The following is a 12,854-nucleotide window of genomic DNA, read 5'->3' on the forward strand; positions in this document are numbered from 1 at the left end:
CTTCTGAGAAGACAGCAATGACCAACTTCCAAGGTGGGGTGACTAAGGTTAGAGAAAATGTGGATGGAGAGATGACACATCCCTTACGAGTCCTCTTGCAGGGGACCAGGTATGGCTCCCAGCACCCACACTGAGAAGCTAACAACCGCCTGCGACTCCAGGGTTTCTGATGCCCAATTCTTGCCTCCATGAGCACACACACGTAAACACCTAAATAACACATTTTTTCTTAGAAAAAAGAAAAGCAGTTTTATTGGTGAGCTTGTAATTTACAAGTTTAAATAAAATGGTTTTATCATAGGATTTTAAGATTCTGCAATCATAAACTATAATAATTTTATAGTCCTAAACAGAATATAGTTGAGTAAGAAAAAGCCACTTTGGTTTTGTAAGGATTTTCTTAAATGGAGACCAGATCTATATAGTCTATGTGTCTGTTTGGTATCACATTTGAGCTTTCTATGGAAAAAGATCCCCAAAGAAAGCGATTGTGGGCTGCACAGGCAGTGGACGCCCAGTTCCCAGATGCAGATGTGAGCTGCCAGCGTCCGTGTAGCTGAGTGGTCCACACCTCCAGCTGGCTCAGCTAGGCTGCAGGCGTAGACAGAGGTGGAGCAGCAGTTAGTCTTACTTGTGAGGAGGTATTTAGCAGCCCAGGTCCTAGGTTTATTTTGTATTTCTATCTTGACCGCTCTTTTCAACCTGCACTGAGTTGGGTAAGTTACTTAATCTTTCTAAGCCTCACATTTTTCAAAAAGTTTAATTATACCATCGTGTTTGTTAAATACTTGTTACTGTTTACAATGTTATTTCTTAATAAGAGTAGTTAACTTTGTTGTTATTTTTACTATTTTATAAACAATTCAGGTAAAATTCTATACTTGCTCATTTTGGCTTAACTTTATTCTAGGTTGAAGAACTTAGTGGAGAAATGAATAGGATTAAAAGTGAGTTGTCATCCCTTAAGGAGACCCATGTTAAGTTGCAAGAACATTACAACAAATTATATGAACAGAATAAAAATGAGGAATGTAAGAAGTTTCAGGTAAAATTTAAATATGTTTTGGGGTATTAACTGCTAGATTAGGACTGTTGCTGGTGATTTTTTCCATTTTATAAGATGCTCAGATTTTAACAAGTTAGTACAGCCATATTGTCTGTTCTACATTTTTAAATATTTATTTATTATGTATACATCATACAGCTTTCTGCCTGCATGTATCAGGGCATCAGATCTCAATACAGATGTCTGTGAGCTGCCATGTGGTTGCTGGGAATTGAACTCAGGATCACTGGAAGAGCAGTCAGTGCTCCTAACCACTGAGCCACCTTTCAGCCCCTTTGTTATACGTTTTTATTTGCTTTTTCCTATGGAGATTAACATAAGGCTCAAGAGTCTCTTGAATATGGATTTTTAATTGCCCCAGGACCACATTTGTTGAGAACCCTTTCTTGCCCAGTATTGTGGGGCACACCTTTAGTCCCAGCACTCAGGAGGCAGAGGCAGGCAGATCTCTGTGACTTTGAGGTCAGCCTGGTCTTCAGGGAAGGTGTCAGGACAGCCAGGACTATGAGACTATGAATAGAGAGTCTCTCTCTCTCTCTCTCTCTCTCTCTCTCTCTCTCTCTCTCTCTCTCTCTCTCTCACACACACACACACACACACACACAAGAAAGAAAAAGAAAAAGAAGACACTGTTCTTTCTTCCTCTGTAACTGAGACAGTCTTTAGTGAATGGGTCTATTTCTGGGCACTCTTGTGTTGGTCCTGAATTTTCAGACATTAAAACTGATACCAGTAACACAGTGTCTACATTAGTGCAGCTCTTAAACATCTTAACATAGAGTAGAGGTTATTCAGTTTCCTTGTTTCATTTCAGTTCCTTTTTGCTACTATAGATTTCTTACATTTCCACTTCTAATTTAGAATTTATCAATTTCTGAAAAGTTGCACTGTTTCCATTGAGATTGTGTTAGTTTTCGCCAGCTTGACACAAACTAGTGTCACTAGGAAGAGGAAGCCTCAATAGAAGCTTGTGGTCATCCTTGATTAATGACCGGGGGAGTGCGCAGTGCCATCCCGGCAGGTGGGCAGGTCGTCCTGGGTTGGATAAGAAAGGTAGCTGAGGAAGCAAGCCAGTGAGCATTCCTGAAGTTCTCTACTTCAGTTCCTGTCTCCAGGTTCCTTACTTGAGTTTCTGCCTCAATTTCCCTCAAGATGGACTGTTATCTGGGATTCCTATGACATAAGCTTTTCCTCCCCTAGGTGAGTTTTGGTCAGTATTTTGTCACAGCCACAGAAATGCAAATGAGGACACAGAGTGTTTCTTCCCAAGACTGTTGTCATGGGATCTGCTTCTGATCGTTTCTTAGGGAGTTCATCGGTTCACAGACAAGCTGTTGGGTTTACTCTGTTGATTTTGCCCTATTTCGCTGGATTTGCTTATGAGATGTGAAAGTATTCAGGGAGAATCTTTGGGTTTTTTTCTCAGGGTGCGATCACATCATCTACAAGCATGGGTAATTTAACTTCTTCCTTTCCCTGTTTGTGCCCCTCTCCCTGCTGTATTGCTTCTCTAGGGGACATGTTTTCAGTTTAGTCAGGGTCATGATAGCTCCACAGCCTCTCTGGTGTTCAGGCACAATCCTTTTGTGCTTAGTCTTTTCAGATCTTTTATGAGGGATGTTGAATTTCCCCAAAAGCCTTTTCTCCATTTAACTAGATGATCCTGATTTTTATCCCTGACTGTTGGGGTCAATCAACTGCTGGGCTGTTGATTGGTGGTGTATGAGAAGCATGCTTGTGTCTTCAGGATACATCTCCATTGGCCGTGGCATGTTGTTGAGTTCCGTGCCAGCTGTGCCTGACTGTTACCGCAGTGTGTGTTGCCCACTGTTCTTTACCCCTTGACAGCATATTGGATTGAAGCATTACTTTGACCTCATTCTGAATAACCAGTCTTCTTTGAGTAGTTGATAAAATTCAGCAGTGAGTCTGTCTAGCGTTGGACATTTTATTGTTGTTCAATGCTGGAGAGGCTTTTTAATTATTATTTAAATCTCACTGTGTGTTTTGATTTGCTTAGGTTTTTCTTATATCTTCTTGGTTCAATTTTAAGAAGTCATATTTGTCTAGAAATGTTCATTTATTCTGTATTTTTTAATGTATTAGATTATAAACTTTCAAGATAGCCCCTAATGATGATCTGCACTTGAGGGATATCTGTTATGTTCATTTTCATTCTTGGCAGTGGGAATTCAGGCCTTTTCTTTTTTCCTGATCAGTTTGGTTAGAGTAGTTTCCATTTTTCCAGCCTTTTCAGAGAACTAGGCTTCTTTGATTTCCTGTGTGTTCTTCCCCCTCCATTGCTGTTTTGATGTTGCTTTATTTATTTCTCTGTACCAGTTATTTTGGATTTATTTTCTCTTTCTAGCTGCTGATTATTCCAACTTAAAATTTTAATTGTTTAATTATCTTGTTTTCTAATTGCAGACATTTAAAGTTATGAAGTTAAAATTAGGAAGTCTCTCTTGGTACTTTTAGCTATCTAATGTTCACTCTTACTCAGTGCTGTAGGTTGAACCTTGGACTTTGCACATGCTGGAAAATATTCTAGCACTGAGCTACATTCCCAGCCTTGTAATTTTATTTTTAAAAAATAATAGGGTTGGGGATTTAGCTCAGTGGTAGAGTGCTTGCCTAGCAACCACAAGGCCCTGGGTTCGGTCCCCAGCTCCGAAAAAAAGAAAAAAAAATAATAATGCAGATTTCCCTGTGTAACTGAGTCTGGCCTTGAAATTGTAATCCTTCTGCTTCCATTTCCTGAATTCTGGGATTACAATGCCATCATGCCTAGCAGTTCAAAGTGTCTTAAGGTTTTTATTGTGGAGTAATTTTTTGATCCATGGGTATTAGTGTGACATTTTGGAGACATGTTGTTTAATCTCCAAATATTTGAGAATTTTCTAATTAAATTTGGTTATGGCAAGTAACATTTTATGAAAGAACTTGCATACCTTTAACTATATTAAGACTTGTTTTGTGATGAAGCATATTTTCTATCTTGGTGAATACTTCACACACCCTTAACAATAATGTATATATTCTGCTGCTCTTTGGTGATGGTGGATAGTGTCCACAGGTGAGGCTGCCTCGCAGGCTGCTCAGGGCGCGGCCTGAGTTGTTTGTGCTCTTGTCTCACCTTGCATTTCAGCTGTGAGTTTCTTTCTAGTTCTGTTAGGTGTTGCCTCATGTTTTTTGAATTCAGTAGGTATTTGACTATGATTATTATAACACACAACTTCTGTCTTTCTTTGCACATGCTCCTCTCTCTCTCTCTCTCTCTCTCTCTCTCTCTCTCTCTCTCTCTCTCTCTCTCTCTCTCTCCCACTCAGATTTTATTCCCTCCCAGTCTACTCATACCTCCTCCCCTACTCCCCTCCCCACACTCCCCCATACATCCCTCCACAAGGATGTCCCCAACCCACCCACCCCACCAGACCTCTAAACTTCCTGGGGTCTCCAGTCTCTTGAGGGTTAGGTGCATCTTCTCTGACTGAACCCAGACCTGGCAGTCCTCTGCTGTATATGTGTTGGGGGCCTCATCTCAGCTGGTGTATGCTGCCTGGTTGGTGATCCAGTGTCTAAGGGATCTCTGGGATCCAGGTTAATTGAGACTGCTGGTCCTTCTACAGGATTGCCCTCCTCCTTAGCTTCCCCCAGCTTTTCCCTAGTTCAACCAGAGGGATCAGCAGCTTCTGTTCATTGGTTAGGTGCACATATCTGCATCTGACTCTTTCAGCTGCTTCTTTGGTCTTTTGGAGACCAGTCATGGTAGGTCCCTTTTTGTGAATGCCCCATGGCCACAGTAATGGTGTCAGGTCTTGGGGCCTCCCCTTGAGCCTGTCGCTGGACCTTCTTTTCCTCTCCATTTTACTGGCTCTTCTCCATTTCCATCCCTGCATTTCTTCCAGACAGGAAGAATTATGGGTCAGAGTTTTGAGTGTGGGATAACAACCCCATCCCTCACTTGATGCCCTGTTTTTCTGCTGGAGGTGGACTCAACAAGTTCCCTCTCCCTACTGTAGGGCCTTCATCTAAGCCCACCCCCACTCTGAGTCCTGAGAATCTCTCACTTCCCAGGTCTCTGGTACATTCTAAAGGGTACTCCCAACCTCCTTCCTCCTGAGGTCGCCTGTTTTTATTCATTCTGCTGGCCCTCAGGGCTTCAGTCTTTCCCTGCCCCAATACCAGATCATGTTCCCCTCTCCCCAATCCCCATCCCCTTTCCCTCCACTGTTCCTTTCTCCCCAACCCTCCCTTGTGGTTGCTTTCTTCTCCTTCCCAAGTGGAACTGAGGCATCCTCACTTGGACCCTTCAGCTTGGTCAACACACAACTTTTTTTCCTCCATCTTTATTAAATTGGGTATTTATTTCTTATTTACATTTCAATTGTAATTACCTTTCCCGGTTTCCGGGCCAACATCCCCCTAACCCCTCCATCTCCCCTTCTATATGGGTGTTCCCCTCCCCATCTTCCCCCCATTACCACCCCCCCCAACAATCCGTTCACTGGGGTTCAGTCTTAGCAGGACCCAGGGCTTCCCCTTCCACTGGTGCTCTTACTAGGATATTCATTGCTACCTATGAGGTCAGAGTCCAAGGTCAGTCCATGTATAGTCTTGGGTAGTGGCTTAGTCCCTGGAAGCTCTGGTTGCTTGGCATTGTTGTTCATATGGGGTCTCGAGCCCCTTCAAGCTCTTCCAGTTCTTTCTCTGATTCCTTCAAGGGGGTCCCGTTCTCAGTTCAGTGGTTTGCTGCTGGCATTCGCCTATGTATTTGCTGTATTCTGGCTGAACACACAACTTCTTGATTAATTGGTCTTTCTATCATTATAAAGTGTTCATCTTTATTCTGGTAATATTTGTTGTCCTAGTTTATTTGATAGTGAAGACAGTGATTCTATTTTTATTATTAATGTTTAAAAATTTTATTTAAAAATGTTTTTATATAACATATTTTGGTCATGATTTTTTTTCCCTCCAGCTCCTCCCCATCTCCCTATATACCCAACTGCATGTTTTTTCTCTATCTTAAAATAAAAGAAAAAGAAAAACAATAACCAAAAAAAGAAAAGCAAAAGAAACAAAAAAAAAAGTAAGAAAGGAAGAAAATAAGACAAAAAATACCAAAACAAAAGTGATTAGTGTTTACATTATAGCTTTATTTCATTACTTTAGTGGAAATATTAATTTTCTGTCTTTCTTTCTTTTACCTCCCCCCCCCTTTTGTTGTTGTTCCTGTTGTTTTTTAGACAGGGTCCTACAGAGCCCAAGCTGCCTTGAACTCACTGTGTAGCCAAGGATGAATTTTAATTTATGATTTTCGAGCCTCTGTCTCCCTGAGTATTGGCATTCCCAGTATGCACCTCCATGTTAGGCTTCCTGTTTCCTTTTGTTATAAGTAATAGCAGGAGAGTGTCTTATTTATTTATTCCAAGAGGACCATACTTATATTTTATTATTATGGTAATGTATGTAGCACAAAGTTTGCTACTTTAACATCTTATAAACACAGCTTAAAAGTGTTACATACATTTACAATGAATATTGTTCTGTACCAATAAAACCATATATACAAGAACAGGCATTGCCTGGATTTGGCCCTCATGACATGGCTTGGTGACCTCCGTGCTCTGGAGTTTGTCATATACACTTTCAAATGACAGTGTTCAGAGCTCTTGATGGGAACCAGCCTCTAGAGTGATGTTGTCGTCTTCCCCCTTCATGTTCTTTGTGTTACTGCTATTGCATACTTTGATTCTACCCAGTTTATAGAGCCAGACCAAAACCCAACAAAAAGAAAATCACAGGCTAATCTTTGAGGAACATACATCGATGTAAAAATTCTCAATGAAATACTTGCAAACCAAATTCAAGAACATACGAAAAAGATTATATATCATGATCAAATTGGTTTCACCTAAGAGATTCAGGGATGGTTCAACATATATAAATCAGCAAACATAATCCAGCACATAAATAGACCAAAAGACAAAACCACATGATCATCTCATCAAATAGAGAAAGGCCTTTGACAAAAATCTAGCCACTTATGAGAAAGGTTCTAAATCCATCTCTAAGTCTTTTCTTTTTTTCTTTCTTTCTTTCTTTCTTTCTTTCTTTCTTTCTTTCTTTCTTTCTTTCTTTCTTTTTTTTTTTGTTGAGGCAAGTTTGCTGAAAGAACAAAGATACTCTTTTTCTTTCTTACTCCTATTCATTCTTCAATGGAAGGCAGTCTGGTTTTGTCACCCTGGCTCATCCAGTGACTGAACACTACACCAGCAGACGCTGTATCCAACGAATACTTTTCAATCTCTTTAAGTGCTTATATTTTTTTTGTCCCCTTCAAGTACCCACCTTTTTTTCCCTCTTCTGTATTTTACTGCTTTATTTTTTCCCCTTTACCTCCTGGACTGCCCCGTAAACTGGAATAGATAGCCCCTATACTTAGTAACTGAGGAAGTGTGCCGTAGTGCATGTGACTTCATCTGCACAGCATTTTCATGCCATAGGTGAGAAAGCAGGCACACTTGAGTGTGAGTTGGGTTTAGTTAACAGGCTGAGAAGGAGAAGTGTATAAAGTCTGCATCCATCCCCCCAAGCCCTTCTGTCTTTTCCTGCCCCCACCATGCTCCCCTCCTCCTCCTCTGTGCTCCTCATCATACTTCACAGCAGGGCCATGGGGACTCTGTATGGGTTTATAATGCCGTAATTTCCTACATTTCACTGACGTTGTCTTATTCTTTTTCTAATATGCATTGTAAACTAAGTCTTTTGAGGGCAGGAAATGTTTTTTATTCATTATTATATCCCAAAGCCTAGTGTAGTGCATCACAGGTCATAGTTTGTGAGAGAGACAAATAGGAAAATTTTTTGAGACTGGTTCCACCCTGTAGCATAAACTGACCTAGAACACATTAAAGTTTAGGCTGGCTCCAAACTCCTCATGATTCTCTTACTTCAGCCTTCTGAGTGCTGGAAGGATAGATCTGTAGGACTACTCCTGCTTTGTTTGCTGTCTTGTAGTGTATAACATGCTACTTAGCCAGCCTGTGTGCTGTGATAGTGTGAGAGACAGGGTTGGCAGCATCTAGAGCTCTCCAGTTTGCTTAAACATGAGGCTGTACACAAGCAACTCATGAAACCGCTGAATAGCTGAATCACAACCCACCTTATCAGCCAAGTTTGCTCAAATGTCTAACACATTTAATCAATCTTTTTTCTATTTTATACTAGAATGTTCCAGAACTAAATAATGAAAATGGTGATGAACCATCTAGCAAAAAATCAAAAAATAACATCGTACAAAAGTACAATTCTGGTCAAGAAATATGGGGGGAAAATACAAAGAGTTGTTTGGATACTGAATACAGGGAAAGAGAAGAAAAGAAAGACCTACCTGTAGGGAAAACTGCAGAAGGTAACCTTTCTGTCACATGGATAGAGCACATGCTGGGGAGACTGACATTTACAGCTTTGCTGTAAGAACTGTCAATATAGCTGGCAAACAGCCCTTCATCTGTATGTAAACAAGTATTCTGCAGATGAGTCTTTAACAGTGTCTTTGCTAAGAGCATTCTCTGGGTCACCAGGACACTTGTGGTGAGCAGGCCACAGCATTTCTCTTGGTTTAGATGTCCAGAGTAAGCACTGAGACTATTTCCAAGTCCTCCACTATGAGGAACTGCTTAAAGTGGTACTGACTGAGGTGTTCAACTGAGGGTGAACAGCCACTTGGTGGAGATGTTGGAGAAAGAATGATTGAACCAATATAGCCCTTCAAGACCTGAGATGGTCTAGTTATTCTAACTATACTCATGATTTGATATCTATATTTAAAGCAAAGATGTAGTTGTCTTGAGTAAGTAGCTATTCTGTGAATTGGCCCAAAATTATTCCAGAATTTTAAGATACTATAACAGGGTAATAAACCACAATAATAACAAATGATTGTCAACATGAACAAGTTAATTATCAACTTCTGAATGCTGTTAGACCTGGGTTGTAATGGGTTAGTATAGACATTAATTTTTATCAGTTATATCTTTATATGGGGTTGTACTATGTGCCCCCAAGGAAACAAGTAGAGGAAAATAAAGAGCATTGCTGCTTGCCCCACTGGGTAATACCCATGCTGCTTGCCCCATTAAACCAATGGGATTTTGATATTGTGAAATAAAAATGTTTTGGAGCAAAGCCAAGAATTTAGCATCCAGACATACATTACTTTAGTGTAGGAACTCAATATTTGAATAAAATTGATGTCATTTTTGTATGGTTAGTGTCTAGTAGACTAATTAAGGCTAAATATATTTTCACAAAACATAGGTGACACATGTTATAAACAGCCTTACTGAGATTCTAACATTTTATTATGTCTTCTTCATGACAGATTTACAGCCTCTTGAAATAAGTGCCAAAAGTGAAATTAATACTATGATATCTCAGGAGAGAAACCAAAGTGGAATGTCCCCACACAAAGTCCTTTGCCTAGATAAAGATGTAAATGACCAAGAACAAACCTCAAATGTTACTGACAGTAGAAAATCAACCCCCGTAGAAGTAAAAGACAAGCTGTGCTTGGAAAAAGCCAGTGGATGTTCAGAGTTTAAATCATTGAACAATTTCTTTTTAGTGGTAGATGAATTACTAGAAACAGAAAAGATATGCCTAGAAGGAACTGAAGGATTAGGTCTTCCCCACAGAGCTGTAGATGTACCTCTGGACACTCGGAGTAGCAAAGCATCCTTTAATGGCGTATCAAATGAGATGGCTCACAAAAGAAACCATCACACAGATGCTTCTGAAAGCAACCCATTCAAACATCAATTCAAATTGCTTCCAGCAGATCTGGAAAATGCTACAGAGAAGGAAATTACAAATCATGACCAAAACAAAGCAGGCTTAGATTCACTTCTAGATATAAAGCTAAATCTTGATCTGTGTAAGAAACATGGTTTACAGGATTCACGTAATGTTATGTTAGATGTTAAGTACCAAAAAATAAAACAAATGTTAAGAGAAGAGTGTCAGTGCAGCATAGAGCCCTGCTCTTGTTATCATTCAGCCAGTGAGACTCCCCAGCCTGGAGCAACCGCGGCCTGTGCTGCAGTAATCGGTCCATCTGGTCCATCTGCTAGCCCTGGTAACGATTCGACAGTCCTTAAGAAACCGGAACACAGTGTCAGTACCCTGCTAACAGCAGTGAAACTTTCCTCAAGCCCTGCAGAAAGAACTACAAGAACAAATGTAAATGACATACAAAACAGTCCACTTAAGAACCATTCGGGAACTTCCGAAAGCAGTGTGGGCATCACAGACTTTCAGTTTAGCCCAGGGGACAGTCATGCTCCACAAGCCCAAGATTTCAAAACTGCAGTTCCCCTGACAACTTCCACCGAAAAACAGCTTCCCAGTGAGAATCAGATAACTGAAGCTCCAGAAAGTGGTCTCTTTTCCTTGGTAGGTGTTAAGGAAAGACAATGTATGCTGATAAATAACAGAGAGAAAGCAGAGGCATTAAATGACATCCTGTCAGAAGAAACATGCTATGAAGGTCAGCTGGAAGAAGCACATTTGTCTCATGTAACTCCATCTGCAGACTCAGTAAACACAAGTCCAAGGTCAGCCTTTGATCTTCCTACTCCAGATAAAGAAAGGGAGAAAACTCCAGGCTACATGAAGTTTGTAGCCCCTAGTCCTAGGCCAAAAATAAACCAAACTCAAACCGCAGGCACTGTAACTTCCAGCATCCCTTCATTGCTGAAGGAGAAACCAGTAGGTGTGTCAGAAAACAGAGTGATTGCTCCAGTGACCTTTTGTAAAAATGATGATCTGGATGACACTAGGAAAAACATTGGGTCAGGTAAGAACACAAGGCCAGGCTTGAATTCTATTTTTTTTTCCTATTACTTAACTATTCTTGACAAAGAGTTTCTAGATTTAAAGTGAAGAGAGAGAGAGAGAGAGAGAGAGAGAGAGAGAGAGAGAGAGAGAGAGAGAGAGAGACAGAAATTTCCTAAGCATAATATAGAATGGTTTTATTTAGATGATTTAAAAACTTTTTTTTTTCCTGAGACAGGGTTTCTCTGTGTAGCCCGGGCTGTCTTAGAACTCACTCTGTAGACCAGGCTGGCCTCGAATTCAGAGATCTGTCTGCCTCTGCTCCTTGAGTACTGGGATTAAAATTGTGTGCTACCATTGTTTCAATTAGATAAATTATTTTTAACCAACTCTAAGTAGTAATGTCAGTGTATATCACCAATTACATTTGAAGTGTTGTTTTTCATTGTTAAAGTATGGCAGCAGTAACAGGTCATTGAGTTTAAATTAGGAATAACAACCTAAGGAACCAAACTCTGTCTGTCTGTCTGTCTGTCTGTCTGTCTCTCTCTGAGTAAACTGATCTCCCCTTCCTGTTTTCCCTTCTGTGCCTGTTCATTTACCAGCCATCATTCAACCTGTTCTTCATCTCATGGGCAAAAGTGGAACAGGGATTCATTGCATACCATTCGGCTTTGTTATTGTTGCTTGAAGCACTCTAACCCTTAATAACTCTGTACCTGTTACATTCATATTACTTTAGAGATGAGAGGCTCCATTTTTTTAAAGTAGCACATGAACAACAACTTAAAAAATAATTCCAGAAACAAAATATAACTTGATGAATATAGAATTAGAGAGACATGGGTGTTGGGTGCCAATATTGAAGTTCATATTCCCTGCTTTTGTTTATATTTTTATTACAGATATTTAAAAATGTATAACATATTGGGCTGTAAAGGCAGCTGGTAAAAGCACTTGCCTTGTGAAAATAAAGACCAGTGTTTGATCTTCAGCACCCAAACAAATGCTGGTGGGTGAGGCAGCCCTCGGGGCATCCTTGGAGGGAGCTGGCTAGCCAGATTAACTGAATAAGCTTGTCTGGGTTTCAAGTGAGTAACCCTACCTCTACATACAAGGTGGAGAGTGAATGAGAAAGACATCTGACATCAGCCTGACTGCCACACATTTGTGCACTTATGTACACACAAACATGCATATACATGAACACAGCATACATGCCCAAAGCTCCATACGAATAAGTACTATGCAGCTCTAAGTTAAGCATATCAAAGAAATAGTCTGTGATGAAAATGAAAAAGGATGCTTACTCTGCTAACAGTCAAAGTTGCTGAGGTTAAAGGCATTTTTGTAAAAAGGTTTTTGGAACAGTCTTATTGGTATTGAGCTGATCATCTTCCGGCTGCAGCCTCTCTAGTGCTCAAGGACAGAGTGCTCAAGTTAGATGTGCACCAGGCCTCGTTAACTAGATCTAAAGGATTGCAGTGCATTTAGACACTGAAGAAATGCGGGTTACAAGAAATGCTTTGTATGGTCCACAGACTTAATAGGCTTCTTTCAAAGAGAAAATTGAGAAAAAGTTTTGAAAGAACATTAGGGGCTAAACAACAAAGTATATTCCTTGTTTACTAGCATTGTTGATTTAGGGAAAAATAAAAAACCCAAAATACTGTATAACTTCATCTTCTGAAGTACAATTTTAATGTTAAGCATAGCTTTAGGGTCTGGTGTAACATTCACCATTTTCTGAGCACATTTCAAAAGCATAGAGATGTCTAAAATTCTATTTTGTTTTTTTCTTTTTCTTTTTCTTTTTTTTTTTTTTTTTTTCGGAGCTGGGGACCGAACCCAGGACCTTGCCCTTGCTAGGCAAGCGCTCTACCACTGGGCTAAATCCCCAACCCCTAGATGTCTAAAATTCTAAAACTAAATATATTCTTACTTGTTG

General features: G+C 40.1%; 1 protein-coding gene across 1 annotated transcript in view; it reads left to right on the plus strand.

Annotated features, from left to right (window-relative positions):
• Positions 1–12,854, plus strand: part of Ccdc73 (coiled-coil domain containing 73) — a 94,614-nt gene that overhangs the window by 77,215 nt on the left and 4,545 nt on the right. The window contains exons 13-15 of the mRNA XM_032903842.1: positions 911–1,045; positions 8,300–8,483; positions 9,456–10,928. Of these exons, the coding sequence (XP_032759733.1) occupies positions 911–1,045; positions 8,300–8,483; positions 9,456–10,928 (1,792 nt within the window). The remainder of the gene's footprint in view (positions 1–910; positions 1,046–8,299; positions 8,484–9,455; positions 10,929–12,854) is intronic.

This window comes from Rattus rattus, chromosome 5 (assembly GCF_011064425.1).
Source record: "Rattus rattus isolate New Zealand chromosome 5, Rrattus_CSIRO_v1, whole genome shotgun sequence".
Lineage (NCBI taxonomy): Eukaryota > Metazoa > Chordata > Mammalia > Rodentia > Muridae > Rattus > Rattus rattus.